This window comes from Venturia canescens, chromosome 3, assembly GCF_019457755.1.
Source record: "Venturia canescens isolate UGA chromosome 3, ASM1945775v1, whole genome shotgun sequence".
In the NCBI taxonomy this organism is placed as follows: domain Eukaryota; kingdom Metazoa; phylum Arthropoda; class Insecta; order Hymenoptera; family Ichneumonidae; genus Venturia; species Venturia canescens.
This window is the reverse complement of record NC_057423.1, coordinates 3,401,962-3,417,895: the sequence shown is the minus strand read 5'-3', so window position 1 is coordinate 3,417,895 and position 15,934 is coordinate 3,401,962. Positions and strand designations below refer to the sequence as shown.

The 15,934-nt window shown below is 38.7% G+C and overlaps 1 protein-coding gene across 1 annotated transcript; it reads left to right on the top strand.

Annotated features, from left to right (window-relative positions):
- The first annotated feature begins 6 nt into the window (after positions 1-6).
- On the top strand, positions 7-8,995 carry LOC122408245 (uncharacterized). Its single transcript, XM_043414917.1, has 8 exons — positions 7-262; positions 351-452; positions 1,022-1,180; positions 4,915-5,389; positions 7,344-7,541; positions 7,614-7,716; positions 7,822-7,938; positions 8,310-8,995. Exons 2-8 carry the CDS (start codon positions 386-388, stop codon positions 8,871-8,873), a joined length of 1,683 nt encoding a protein of 560 aa, XP_043270852.1. The 5' UTR covers positions 7-262; positions 351-385; the 3' UTR covers positions 8,874-8,995.
- The last annotated feature ends 6,939 nt before the right edge of the window (positions 8,996-15,934 follow it).

Here is a 15,934-nt window from a genome sequence, read left to right as displayed (position 1 = left end):
TTTGATCTCGCTTGGCACAGTGAATATTGAAATGACGGAGAATCGAATTGGCGTTATCGTTGTGCAATGCCTCTTTATCAACGATAGCAATACTCGAGGGGTAATTTCTCGTCGTTCGTGAAAATGTAGACCAGTTAACGTATGACAAACGTTTCACACGGTCATAGAAAACTGACTCGATCTATAGCAGAAGCGGTCGAGTGGCCAGAAAAATATAAACAGAAGCAGAGGTCGGCCGATGATTTCCTGAATATTTCGTGAGGTATTTGGACCCTGTGAAAATCTGTGAATGCCTCGAACCCGAAAATAAGTGAAAAGAGAAAGCGAAAATAAGTCATTCGATCTTCCAGAAACCTTGAAAAATGAGGCGAAAAAATATGCAATCATGGTGTTGAAGCGTTGCGGTGGCGGCTCAATTATTCATCGGAGGGAATTATTTAACGTCGAAAATGGTAAGTACGAACACGCTTATCGCTTCGCGCAGTCCTTGTCGACACATTTGAAAGTGCAACGTTTGTAATTCAGCACGTTATACTTCGCCCTCAAAGCTTTTCCGAAAAAAAATTTTTAACAAAAATCGAACGTGTATTTCAAACACGCTACATTTCACTGTTGAAAGACAAGCTTGAAGCCCATAGATGCTTATTAATATAAACCATTGTGCACTAATCTCGTACCTGTTCACTCGTTTCCTTGAATAACTAAAGAGCGGCGGGGGGGGGGGGGGGAGGGGGCAAAAACGTGACATCTTGTAGAGAATAATTTGCAGTCGAGGCGCCCCGCCCCGTTTTTTTTGACTTTTCGTATCTCGTACGAAAAATTTACTGCGCTTATTCGTATCGAAATAAAAATGTTGTTGCGGATAATAACGCAATTTGAGTATGAAATATAAATAAATTGAATTTTTCTAAGAAAAACCTTTGGTTCGGGGCACGAAAGTTTGTTGTTAAATCGAAAAAGCGGTTCCCCCGTTGACAGAAAATTAAGGATGAATTTTAATCGATATTTGTGCACGATCCAGGAGCAGATTACGACGCTGGAAAAAGAACGACGTCTACGCTCGCTCAGATCGTGCAAGTTCTCGAGGAACGAGACACCAAGTGGATCCTCGGTTTGATCACTTACAACATCGTGATTATTTACCATCTGCGCGAGTGGGTAACTGCGACAAACAGTGTAGGTCAGTAACTTGGCAGAGTGTGTGTCGACACTTCCGTTTCAAGAGGAAAACTCCCGGAAGCTGAACAAGCCTGTAGACACAAACTTGGGAAATTCCTATCCTGCGTCTTGACAACTGTTCACCACGAAGCAGTTTATATGTGAAAACCTGAAGATTCGGGAGTCGCGGGAAATGGGGCAAATTAAATGTGCAACGGCAGACACGAAAGTATGGGATTGTTGAACGCGGGAAAGAAGTGAGGGAAAATTAGTTCGAAAGAAGATCGTTTGAATTTGACGACTTAATTCGATGGTTTTTATTTTTATTTTGATGGGAGATTGGACGAAACTGTTTTCCGGCTTCTCGGGGTTCCGAAGTTGCGCGGATCCCCGAACGAGCTTGAACCCTGATCCCCGATCCGAAAGTTTCGCAATCGACAGAGCAATTTATCGTTGAAAAATGGAAAAACTCGCGGGAACGAAATAAATGTTTGTAATTCACTAAATTTGACACGAAATCATGGTAAACTTGAAAAACTACGAATTGCAAATTCGCTACGAAACGAAATGCTGGTAGAATAGGGTATTTTACGCCATGTCAAAAAATACATAAAAATTCACGATTATGATAGATTTCGTAAAAATTAAACGAGAAACGTCAATATTTATTCATTAAAATTCAATGTTAATTTTATAATTCAATTTCAAAAGTTGTCTTTTTTCATCTGTTCTTCAAATGTCAAAACGCCATCCGCCATGTTGGATTCCAACGTGACGTCACTCCGATAGTAAACAATCTAGATTCTTATCGTGCGCTCTGTGTTATTTCGAAATTTTACAAGTTATTATGCACGTTTGTGGACTTTTATCATTAATTTGATTAACCCCTGACAAGCACACTTGGGTACGAAGTACCCACCCCAAAATTTTACTTTCTTACATAATTCTCTGTAGGTATTTAACAAAGGGCTTTCCCCCTCCACCGATATTCCGTTGAGGCCTGTTGAGGCGTGTATCTATTTTGCGCAGAATTTTTTGAGCTTTAATTTGAAAAAAAAAATTCCCTAACTTTATTAGGGACCAAGATATTTGAAAATGTGTTGGGTACTTTTCACCCTCAATGCTTAAGGAGTTTCGGTACAGGCGATACAATGTTGCCATCCTAAACCACGCTAAAAACATAAAAAATTTCAAAAAGTTCAGAATTTTATAAAATTTGGTCAACATATTCTTTAAGGAAGTTGAGGCTGTACAGTCATTTTTTTTACCAAAAAGTGATGACCTGTACCTTTCAAAAGTTAGGCCAGTTTACAGTTTGGCAATGTTGCAGACACTTTAAAGAAAAGTTGGGGGAAAAAAGACGAAAAACTGGTGAAAGCTCAGTCGAAAACACGAACAGTGACGATCCTAGCCTCAAAAAACTGCACGGAAAACAGATTATTATTAATATAATCTCAGCAAATCTCCTAATAAATCTGAAAAAAATTGACATTATTCGGCAAGCCTTGCTCATGTTGCCCAAAAAATTTCATATTTTTAGCATCATTTTTAACGGAGATATCACTGAATGTGTCTTGACTTCCATAAGATTACATGTTATTTGGCCCAAATTGTTATTGATTTTTCTCAGCAACGACGCTCCTAAACTGTCTGAAAATTTAACTGATTTTTTTTTACACTTCACTTTATAAGATGCAATCGGTTTAAAAGCGGTGACATCATTTTCATTCTAATGCCTCAACTTCCTTAATACCAAATTTGACAATACACATTTTTAAAGATTTTTCTTCTACACAGTTATCGAGTTATTGATCACTGAAGTTCACGTGTATAAGCATAGCGTTTCCTAGGTATACATTCCGGACATAAGAAATCTGCTTTAATGCGTAATTACTCGATAACTAAGTAGAAGAAAATTTGGAAAAAATTTGTCTTTTCGCACTTGATGTTGAAGAACATTATCACCAAATTTGATGAATTTCTTAATACTTAGACTTCTGTACCGAAACTCCTTAAAGAGGTATACCGTTTAGATGTGTGCTTGTCAGGGGTTAAAATCGCATTATAGAAAACGGTATTGTGAAAGCAGAAAGTACAAATCTACCAATGATAAATACGTTGATGTTGCGGCGATGAATTCACAATTTTTCTAACATTTTTACACTCGTATTATTGCATTCAGGCACGAGACACCAATGTTATACCATTATAACTCATTATTTTCCCAAATCTTGTTACTTGATCTTTCGCAATCGTATTTACTGACGGAGTGACGTCACAAACCGAAAGAACATAGCGTTCCCGCGGGAAAATTGAAAATCATAAATAAAAAATAGTTTTTAAGACAGTTTTCGTTCTTATAAAATTGAAATAAAAATTCTACTGGTTTATAACGATCTCAGGATTATTTTAAAACAGTTTTCAAAAAAGGTGTAATACCCTATTACAGAAATTGTTGGTATTTTTTAAAATCATTTCCTTGGACGTTGCAAACTTCAAGTTCATTTGACCGCAGCCAAAGTTCGGAGGGCACAAAACCCCCGCTATTTTTATCCTCCATCGAAAATGATTTGGTTTCTCGGCTTTTATAGACTCGCCACCGAAGCTCGGCGCTACAATTTCATTTCGCTCCGCCCCAGCTAAATTTCGAGCTCCAAGGAAAATCCGACGAAAGGCACAGAGAGAGACGAAGATGATAAGAAAAATGTGCACTTGAGAAAGGAGAGAAAAAGGGAAAGCGAAATGACGGCGTCTCGTCTTTGGCTCGACGAGGAGACAAAGTCCAGGCTCTGGAAGGCGAGGACTGGCTCTCTCGAGCGAGAGGGAATGGAGAGAGAGAGAAAATGTGCGCGACGGTGGTGAAACGCGGTCGTGATAAAAATGGGCAAAGTTTATGCACCAGCAGGGGCAGGCTCCGCTCATTCCCACACGAGCCCTTTCCTCGGGCCCTCTCGCTCCAGCTTCTCCGCCTGCTTCTCACCCGGGCGCACAAACTTTTGGGTGCAAAGGGAAAGAGGACGGCTTCGTGCCCTGCGAGATCGACGAGACCGCGAGACCGTCGCGAGAGTGCTAAAGTTTTCGTGTAATGAGCTCGCGGGACGCGCCGGTCTCGTCGTACCGCTTCCGGTGTATTTGCCTGCTCCCGAAGAATCCTTCAATCTTTGGGCATGTTGCACGTCTGCGTACATCCCAGTTACGGAGTTTATCGTCAGAACACTGGGATCATTCAGCGATATTGAGCTCCACCAGACTAATTTGATCGTTAACGATCCTTTTTCCGAAGTCAAACGACTTGAATAGTTTTATCGATAGAGCTGGCAAGTTTCAGGGGCTAATGAGATTGGTTAGGGCACTTTTTCAATGCGAGCACTTGAATTATTTTTCTTTGTTTTTTGGCCTTCTTTATTGCGAGTTTCTTGGGGAAGATTAGTTTGTGTAAGTCTTCGAGGAGTTTGCTTCGATTGTCAATTTTGGGAGGCAGGGGATTAAAAAATTGGAGAACGTTTGGCCAGGCACTGATTTAGGGCTTCTTGTGTACAAGCTTGAATATTTGTTCTCGTTGGTCCCACACTTGTCACATTCCGACGAGACATTGTTCGATGACCAATTGTAATACAACTCGAATAGAAATTTAAATAATGGATCAATGTTATTTATTTAGAGAAAATAGTTTAATCTATCGTCATTCGCTTTCTCTACACTCGAACATGTCCAAAGGCAAATGTAACGATTGAACGTTTCTCTTTTTCATTTCAGGTTTGTACGCGTATGCGAATATGATTTGTTTCGACATTTGTGCTCTCTCGGTTTGCCTCGTCTCTGTGTGGGTGGAACAAAACAGTCGAGCGAGGAGAAATAATCTCGTGGGAGAATCTCGAGCGATACCGATCGGCGCTGGACCCTCGAGATTTGTAGGCACCTCCGGACTTCCGGGCTACTGCGGAACTTTTCATTCACGTTTTCAAGTGTCTTTCAAAGACTTTCCTCATGGAGAATTCGAAAAGCGGGCGACGTTTCTCAACGGGGGAGAGAAAAATGAGAAAGTTCGGAAACACGCGTCCTCTGAGAGCGAGGGAAACGAGAATTTCGTTTACAAGTCAATATCTTCCCTCGGTCTCGAGAAATACGAGGTTTTCGCCCTCCTTGTTTCTGCCTGCTTGTCGCTCCTCGCTGGCTCTCTCCTATCCGCTAAAGTCGTCGCACGTTTGACCGATCAACCCAAAGTGCACACGTGAGTCATCGACAAATTTATAAAATTATCGATGTTCCAACATTTTTCTTATTTTCTTTATTCCGATCTGAAAAACAAACAATTTATACTTGAGTCGACGTACGAGATCGCGAATTAACGAATTTACCATCGATCATCGTTATTCCCAGCACTGTTTAAGCTCGCGTTAATCATTTATTTATTGAAAATAGTTTTTCTTAGGAATCTAATGATGGCTACGAAGATTCAAATTTTCGTTGACACCGACTGCACGCTGATAAATAGTGGTTTTCAGCATTTCGACTGAAGCACGCCGAGGACGGGAGGAGCGTAATTGAAGAGAAAAGCAACGTGTGATAAGCCTTTATAATTAAGGGGTCATAGGTCGTACATTCGCCCCCTTCGTTTCTGCGTAGTAGTTTACACATTCTGGCACACAATTTCTAACAGAAATACGAGCACGTGCTGCTCTGCTTTATCTAACTCAATTAATGATCATCTTTCTTAGCTCGTTATCTTTCATTCGCACTCACTTTAAATCTGACACTGAATAAAAAATCTCCCGCTAATGGAGTGAATAAAAATGTAGGAAAGTTAACTGCTCTCATCGAATTCGAGGTGAAATCAATTCAATCCGGCTCAAAGAAAGTCCACGAAGTCGACACTTTTTGAGCGATTTTTATTCCACTTCGGGTTACTCGAATCGAGTTTACAACGATTGAGTGACTTTTTTCTCATTGCTTTGCTTATAATCATTAATTAAGGCACAGTGTAAACGTTGGAATTTTACGTGTTTTTAGTTTCTTTTATAAATAAAAATTGGTTGGATGGATTTACATTAAACTTTATACACATTTTTTGCATGCTCCGATGTACTGGAAAGTTTAATTTTTCATTTTTTAATGGTACGTTTTTGTACAATGGTGTGTTGATAATGGCACCTTTTGAATCGGCGTTGACAGCAAAACGGAGAGAGTTTTTACCCCAGCGGCTTCATACGAATTGCATTTTGCAGGGAAAGCGTATGTTTTCAGCACGACGTAGCCGTTTTTTCACAACTTTATTCTTTTTCTTTTATAAACAATTTTCTACTGAGAAATCCACAAAAATTGTCATTTTTTTCGTCGAATGGTCGCGATTCTTTTTCTAAACAATATTTTCAAAATTCCCTGCGTCGTGCGACAGCTAATAGCATATATTTTAAGAATCCTTTCGGTTTTTTTGTCCTGGGACGTTCCATTTGTGAGATTTTCTGTCAACGCCGATTCAACAGGTGCCATTTTCAAGATAGCATTGTATAAAAAATACTGTGAAAAAAATAGTAAAAAAATTGTTTCTCAGTCCTTCTAAGAGTTTAAAAGATGTGTACGAAGTTTTATTTAAATCCGTCCAAACAATTTATATTTATAAAATAAACAAAAAACACCGAAAATTCCAAGGTTTACAGGAGGAATTATTTGCCAATGGATATTGAAACAACCGTCGAAACTACGAGCAGACTTTTCATGCAACTTTTTTCGATACCATCGCGAGACTCCACTTTTATCACACCGTTTTGTCTTCCCTTCCTGCATATTTAACTGAGCATAAAAATTCATAAGACAATCCATTGGAATATTTGATCGCTACAAAAGCACTTGATTTAATGTTCGATAAAATTTGTGCAGTATTTAAACAAAATGTAAGCCGTTATCGACTAACTGTCACTCAAACATATTTTTTCGAATTTCTTTCTCGAAGATTTCACTTGAATTTTTTCGCTTTCAAGATTCAATCACGTACTCGTAATAACGGTAAAGGGATTTTCAGTTATTTTTGTTAAGCAATGAATTTTCCATCGTCAAATATGACCATGAAATAATGAGTTCTCCAAGCCAACCTTTTGCCACGTTTCTTCATCAAGGAATAATCATTTTGTCGTAACATTAGACGAGAAAAACGATACGATGAAAAAAAGGATCGATTTTGTGTTAAGTGGACGTCTCGGCCTTGGCATTCTTCTCGGATTCCTGGCTCATCTTGGTACCATTGTTGGTTATCCTGACGCTGGATTGGATCACGTTGTGTGCAAAGCCCTACCTTGTCCAACGCTAAGAGGATGCAATCCGATATTGGGTGGGAATATGATAAGTGGAGCGATTCTTAGCGTCGCATACTTCGTCATCCACTTTTGGTGAGACTTAACGAGCACTCGTGCACTTTATTTAGCATGAAATAAAATTAAATGCTTGTTTGCTGCTCACAGGAAAATTCACTCGGCCGACACAGCTGCAGCCTTTGCAGTTCTCGCTCTCACAGCCTCCTCCATGCTGCCCTTGGCTTTCTACACGTTCAACATCATCTTGCAGGTTTAATCATTGGATAGATGAAAAAAAATGAATAAAAATAAAAACAACTCGAAACTCTTGATGCCCTTTGATCTGCTGACGAAATTTCGTTCCTTCAATTTCTAGAGGTTGCCACGCTGCATGTATAAACAGCTGGACGAATGCCTTCGCGAGGCTCTCATCATCGACGGCGTGGTGGAATTCCGGAATGAGAGATTTTGGACCAAGTCGTTTGGAAAACTCGTGAGTTTCTGGATACAAGTATTTATTTTAATGCATTTTTCAAATCCACTGGGAAGAGCATTCAGTTTTTCGACAAAACTTCATTCGGTTGGACCAAATGATGGTGGGTTCAGCTGTTTTTTGTTGTCGAGTAATCTCAATTATTTGTCGTTTGAAAAAACGTAGTTAAGGCCCCTTCACTTGTGTCTGCGACTACAGGGAACTTTGCTCGACAATCACCATTTTTGTCAGTTCGCTTTAACAATTGTTATTAACTCAAGAGTCAACTACGTAAATTGAAAAATAGTAGAAACACCATAAATCTGGTTTATTCTTAGGCAATGACGTTTTTTTCATCGTTTCACGTTTTCATTTTTTTTTTCATGGCAAAGGCTGGAACGCTTCAAGTTCGCATACGACAAAATTCGAATGAGAGTCATGTTCTCAACTGCGTGATGTTACGTCTTTCGAAGATAGTTTCAACCCTGACGATTGAGGAATTTCGTGAAGCTCGTAATAACGATATTTCCGGTGATGATCCGAGCGAGTGCGAGTATTATATAAACGAGATTTTGTCGTCACGTGACGAAAATATCGACGCTGCCTCGTGGCCAAATTATCGAGCTTCAACTCCTACATTTGAGGAGCACGTGAGCCTTCTCAGAATCGAGGATATTATCGCCGGCGACAATTTTCGTCTTGAGACTGTTCCTGAAAAGCCACGAAAAGCAGATATTTCTTGTCGAGTACTCGAGAAACGTAAAAATTTTAAAAATCACCAAAAATCCATTATTTTCAAGTACAAAAATATTTTCTACAAAGATTATCTTTGGCGTGGCGATTGGACGAAAAAAAATGCACTATTCAGCGGCACGCAAATAGACTTCGAACGTTTTCATCACTTTTTCGTTCCTCCGCAAACTACTTATCACAAGGAAAACGAAACTTTTGCATGACTCGGAGGATTTTAGTGTCATTGCATTATTATTCGATTTACCATTTTGACAAAATTAATATTGTTCTCAATTTATAATCTGCTCAGTACAGTAAATAGAGAGTGAAAAAAATGGTTATTGTACACACGGAGAGAAAATTTCACTAAAAACTACTATGCTGCCATAGAAGTAGGCTTCTATATCGGCAATATTTATTAATTCTTACGAACAAACGTAGTAATTTTTTGTGAAGCGACTCGATGAAAATTGATGAGTGATGTCAAAATAAATACATCGGTACACACGTATACCGGTATATTATCGTACAATCGCGAATGAAATTCTGTTATTTACCGTAGTAAATTTCTAAACACTTTGGCGTATGATCGATGCTTGTGTTCGACCTCCTCGAATTTTACCATGTTCAACTGTAAATTTAAGGAGTTTCGGTACAGGCGATACAATGTTGCCATGCTAACCCATGCTAAAAAAATTAAAAAATTCAAAAAGTTCAGAATTTTATAAAATTTGGTGAACATATTCTTTAGTGCCAAATTTGACTATACAAATTTTTTAAGATTTTTCTTCTACACAGTTATCGAGTAATTGATCACTAAAGTTCACGTGTATAAGCATAGCGTTTCCATATATATAGGTATACATTCCGGGCATAAGAAATATGCTTTAATGCGTAATTACTCGATAACTAAGTAGAAAAAAATTTTGAAAAAATTTGTGTTTTCGCATTTGATGTTGAAGAACATTATCACTAAATTTCATCAATTTCTTAACATTTAGACTTTTGTACCGAAACTCCTTAAATTGTGAAAACAGTACTAAGTATAGCAAAACGGCATAATAATTCTACTGGACAGTTCATCATCGAGTCAATATAAATTTTGCAACGTTTCCTTGGTGAACTATTTTAGGAAAAAATAGCACAATTTAAACCTTTGTCACAGCAAAATACGCAATTTAAAAATTTTCATTCAGAATTTACTTGGAAAATACAGCATTTTTGGTAAAAACCTTCAAAATGGGCGATCTAGAACCCCAATACCATGGCAGCATAGTAATTCTTACTATTTTTTTCTCTCCGTGTAAGTTGAACACTGAAAGAATTGGGTAGAATTTTTTTGAATAATCTGGCTATCGCGAGTGCGAATTTCAACGACAAGAAAGCACTGCGAGTCCATTTTTGGCTGCGTGAGCTGACGGAGCTTTTTTCCATTAGTCATTACAATAAAAAAATTGACGATTTTCATCAAATATTTTTACGTTTAAAAAAAAATGATTTTTTATCTTTCTGCGCGTGACATCAAATCTTGAAACGGCCTCTTCGATGAGCGATCGAGTTTGAAATAAAAGTCAAGTGGAAAGTAGTGTTTCAACGACGATAAAAATCGAATTCGTTTGAATATCGTTCAATGCAATTTTCAATATTTAGCACGAATCTCTCGCATTGGTAAATTCTGTCGGTGGTTGGCAGGTGAAAAAAAAAACTATGCACAAAAAGTATCTCGATACTTTTGGTCGCTATTCAATGAATAATGTAGCTCATAACTCGGTGAATATTCGTTGCTAAATGAGGAACAAAGCGTTTGCAAATCGTAGTTAAAAAAACATGGACGGATGCCCTGCTTCGAGCTTCCTGTGCATAGCTGCGAAGATGAAGGTGAATGCATCGTTGCCCTCGAGCGATTTCGGTTTTCTCGGTTGACCGAGCCTCCGGTTGATCAGATACGTGTGCGTATTTATGCGAGTACCGTCGTGAATCTCTGCGATCAAGATGCGAATCACCGTGATCGTTGGAGAAAAGAGTTTGCACAAAAAGTACGAGAGTGCAACGATACGCTTGAATCTCTTATAACGACGCGAAATCGTTCCGTTAAAAATAATTGTTTCCCGGTAAAAGAAGGCATTATTGTGTCCCGTTACGAGCGATCGTGCTCACAAATCATCCTCGATTGTGGCCTCTTAAACTTTCGTGTTTTCATTTTCCTTGTGATCGTTCGCCTTGAGTTTCTGGAGTTAAAGAATTAGGCATTAAAATTTTCTAGACTGCACGAAAGAAATCGTGCATTTTCTTGCGAATGAACTCAAAAAAAGCTGAATTTGTATTTTTCATAATTCTATGACTCTGATGAGTGATTATTTTTCTAAAAGCTCTCAAGCGGAAAACAATTGTTTGAATTTTCCATGAATACAGAAAATTTTGCGTTTGACTGCATGAGAACGGTGTAACGGATACCGCACGACGTTTATCGACGTTTATCGAGAGGTGATTGACGTTGTTCCCAAAAAGTAAAATGCAAAAATATTAAAATGAAATAAAACAATGAGCGAGATATTTTCCAAATACGTCAAAAATTGGATGCTAAGGTAAATCGTGCCCGTAGGATCGCATTTTGTGGGTGTCTAAACTGCCTCGATTTTTACTTCCCGCAATTAAAGATATTATCACTCCAAATTAATGTCAGAGTTATTAAATCGAAATTGTAAATGCATTTTTTCAACTGATTTTTTCGCGAATAAAATTACAAGCCATTAATTGAACAGGGATCCATCACTGACTGAACCCAAAATTTCTTTCGTCCCTGCCTAAAATATGCAGTTTTTATGTAAAAAAATCGCTTCAGAGAGCGCAAAGGGTAAACACAAAAAGAAATGGATCAAGAAAAAAGTGTTGATAAAAAGACAGAAGACGAAATAAGCATATGTGGGATTATACGAGTGCTCATTGCCAATTTCGTTCAATCTTTAACGTAATATATCTTCATTACTGGTAAGACAATCGTCTCGAATTTTTTCCCAGACCTTCGTTATATCCTTCATTGCAATTGTGTACGTTTTTCATAAGCTTCGTAAGAAACGGTCATTCGTTATATGGAAAGATAAACGACTTTTTAAGCAGTCAGTCGACTGTCGATTGAAACTCTGTGTAAATTTAAGGAGTTTCGGTACAGAAGTCTAAATATTAAGAATATCATCAAATTTGGTGATAATGTTCTTCAACATCAAGTGCAAAAACACAAATTTTTTCCAAATTTTCTTCTACTTAGTTATCGAGTAATTAAAGCAGATTTCTTATGCCTGGAATGTATACCTACATACATGAAAACGCTATGCTCATACACGTGAACTTTAGTGATCAATAACTCGACTGCAACTGTGTAGAAGAAAAATCCTAAAAAATTTGTATTGTCAAATTTGGCACTAAAGTATATGTTGACCAAATTTTATAAAATTCTGAACTTTTTGAAATTTTTTATGTTTTTAGCATGGTTTAGCATGGCATCATTGTATCGCCTGTACCGAAACTCCTTAAAGACTTAAGGAAGTTGAGGCTGTACAGTCATTTTTTTTACCCAAAAGTTATGACCTGTACCTTTCAAAAGTTAGGCCAGTTTACAGTTTGGCAATGTTGCATACACTTTAAAGAAAAGTTGGGGGAAAAAAGACGAAAAACTGGTGAAAGCTAAGTCGAAAACACGAACGGTGACGATCCTAGCCTCAAAAAACTGCACGGGAAACAGATTATTATTAATATAATCTCAGCAAATCTCCTAATAAATCTGAAAAAATTGACATTATTCGGCAAGCCTTGCTCATGTTGCCCAAAAAATTTCATATTTTTAGCATCATTTTTAACGGAGATATCACTGAACGTGTCTTGACTTCCATAAGATTACATGTTATTTGGCCCAAATTGTTATTGATTTTTCTCAGCAACGACGCTCCTAAACTGTCTGAAAATTTAACTGATTTTTTTTTACACTTCACTTTATAAGATGCAATCGGTTTAAAAGCGATGACATCATTTTCATTCTAATGCCTCAACTTCCTTAAGAAAATCGTTTGGTGTATGATCTACGTTAAAAGAGAAATGATCAGTTTTTGTGCAAAATTTCAAATGCAACGCTCGCATTAGTAATGAGAAACGAAACGCTGAGACGCATCGATTCTCAAGGCAAGTAACAGTGGGTTGTGTGTACGGAGGTGGATATTATGGGGGAATCGGGAGTGAGCACGTGGTCCAAGAGCAGAAAGGAGTTCTATGGAAAGTAACGATCGATTTGAGCTCTCGGGACTCGCCGCACGAAAGGCAGATGTTACCCAGTGCCCTGCTGCTCGGAGCAAACATTGCGTACATTTCCGCATATGTACCGAGAGTCAAGAAGGCTTTGAATGCACGGGCTTAAACACACTCGATACGTCCCTTTGGATTTGAGCGGTCCTGCGATCGCAACTTTTATAAATTTATTTTCATAGCCGGGCCCCTGCCGCGCAGCACGAAAAGGAAAGAAAATTTATAATTCCTCGCACGAAGTACGCCCTTTTCGCTCCGATCTCTCGACCTCGGTCCACAATGTACGATGCTTCGTTCGCGGTCCCAGTGAGTATCCATACGGCGCCGTTTCTTGCTGATACACGTTTGACCACCGCTCGAATGCAGCGAGGCACCGTGGTGAAAGTCCTTCTTCTCCTAGCTTCTTCGGCATCGAACATTTTTCCAGAATTTATTCGTTTCGATGGTCCTCCCCGTGCTCGCTGCGCGCAGGCCCCCGCGGCGTCCCTTTTACTTAATGAATTCTTCCGAAAGACCACAAATATGTCAACTCGATAGCAACCTTTTCGGGTGCCCCGGAGATGGGTTAAAACTGTTATTTTTCAATACTGAAAACGAGATTTTGTCGAAACATTCAAAATTGACGAATGAAAAATCACTGCGCGCCCACTGACAAAATATGCTTTGATAAAAAACAATCTTTTTTGTTTCAATAGCAGGAGTAATTCTAATCGGAATATTTGGAGGTACAAAAGTTTAGTGAGGAGAAAATATTTTTTTGTCGCACCTCAACTGTGGCATGAGAACTTCAAAAAATTAGTGGTTCGATCCACAAAATCAATTTTGACCGGATGAATTTTGTTGGATAGAAAAAATTCCGTTTTCAGTTAAGTGTCGTTACTCTTGATGCCATCAAATTTGAAACTTTAGTGCGACAATCGCTTAATCATCTTTGTTGCTTCGATCTCGTATTTTATTAACGCCTTACGCACGTCCAGCAGTGCCTAAAACGCGCTGAACGAAAAACTGTTTTAGAAGACATAGCAATAGAAATTAATAAAAATCATCTTTACGACATAAAAATCACGTTTCTCGAAGCACTATGAAAAAAAAGTTGCTCCACGGTCCGCATCACTTATTCCTGAAACACTGATGGATCTCCAAGACGTAAAAAAATTCTTGTAAAATAAAGTTTCAGTTACAATCTGCCGAGCCGGATTTTTGAAATTCGAAAAATTTAACAATTTACCGCAGTTTCAAAAAAGTGTGCATTGTGTGTCAAAAATGTCACACTTTAATTACGTTTATCAAATTTTTTAATCACAATGTCAAAAATCCGACTCGACAGGCTAGAGAAAACAACTTCGATTAAAAAAAAAGCATAAAAAAATATTTAAAACTGTGTGCATTATCGTGCAGGCCGTGCCAGAAAAAGTAGTTTTGAGAAAACCGCATTTAAAGTTTCAAGTGCCCATCAGGCCCTCCCGTTGGGCCTGATCACATTTTCTATGATAACTTTCGATCTACAAGGAATTTTTACAATCGACCTTCACAGAAATACGCCTAAAACTACAGAGAATAATGATCCGTAAAAAAGAATCGATTTTTAGAAAATTCTGAACGTTCTTCTTTCCGCGATGTGGATTATTGAAAGAAAATCTCGAGGCCGATTAATGGTGCGAGGATTCGAGATTCTTAGTGTGCAAAGGTAACCGAGCCTCGGGAGGCTCTTTCGTCATCGCAGAAGAATGCAGATACGATTTAAATATTCGTTTCTCGAAAGTAAAAAGCATCACACTGGGTAAATTAGCGAAGGCGGATAAGCACGAACGAAGTGATAAAAAAATGTTGAATACGCGAAGGAATTCAATGCGCGAGGTCGAACAATGAGAGTTTTTAAAAAATGATTGAGCGTGACGATCTCCGGGGAGGATAAACCTTTCGAATACACTCGCTTTCTACTGAATTCTTCAAGTGCGATCTCTCGCGTGCACTGCATATGACAATGGAAGCAATTAAAATCGATTATCTCGCGAGAGCGGAGATCCAAAGCCCCATAAAATCGGGCAATTTTTTGTTCGATGCTGCGCGAACGCGGAGAACAAACTGAAAGAAAAACAATAAAAATGGCAACAAATCGATTAACTCGGTATTTTCTTTCGCGTCTGCTGGATTCCCTCACGATCGCGATCCTAACCACCGAGATTTATGCTTTTTCGATCCGACCGAGTTACCGATCGTTTCGTTCATTTACCAACGGCCAAACCGCGAGGCGCGATAAAATTCAGCGGATATCAAAAGCGAGAAAAACTGCGGGATTTAATTCGAGGTGAGCGATGCCGCTCGCGATTTCACTTCCGATTGATCCACACCGCTTCGTCAGAGATTTTATTGTCGCTCGTACGGATTATTATGGTTCGTTCCAAAGCCCCCGTCGTATGTAGACCACCACTGAAAACAATGGAAAAGCCAAAAATGTCGAATCTGCTCATGAGAAGTTTTGAAAAAATGACTGAAAACGTTCGTCGTTCAACTGGCTTGAATTATTCCATTTTTTCGATTAATCGCGAAGGATGCAGAGGAATAAACAAATTCGTAGAAATTTCGAGTCGATTAATCAACCAGGTGGCCAGAATCGAGCGATTTTGTTACGGCTGGTAACAAGCGAAGATCTTTAAACAGAAATTTCATTGTTCGAGTCCAACAAACGATCAAATTGAATAACCCGAATCCGCGTTAAGAAAGATCATGCGTTACTCGTGGTTCAAAAAAGCAGCTGAACGTTTTTGCTCTTTCGATGATCAAAGAAACGATTCAAATGTGTTCTCCCAATTATTCAAATAATGTGTAACTTATCTGTTGAGATTGATCAATTTTTAACCCTTAATAGTCACACGAGGTATTTATTAATCCCAGCCGTTTTTCGACCGACGATACCAAATAGAAATTTCGAGAAAATGGGACTTGCGGTGCCCTCGGTCGATAGTTCGAACCTTTGGGAAGAGAGCCTCGT

Coding starts and splice junctions, on each gene's coding strand:
- LOC122408245 (XM_043414917.1), top strand. CDS start 386: ATGGTGTTGAAGCGTTGCGGTGGCGGCTCAATTATTCATCGGAGGGAA. Junction 5,390..7,343: donor GATCAACCCAAAGTGCACAC/GTGAGTCATCGA, acceptor TTTTGTGTTAAG/TGGACGTCTCGGCCTTGGCA. Junction 7,939..8,309: donor CCAAGTCGTTTGGAAAACTC/GTGAGTTTCTGG, acceptor TTCATGGCAAAG/GCTGGAACGCTTCAAGTTCG.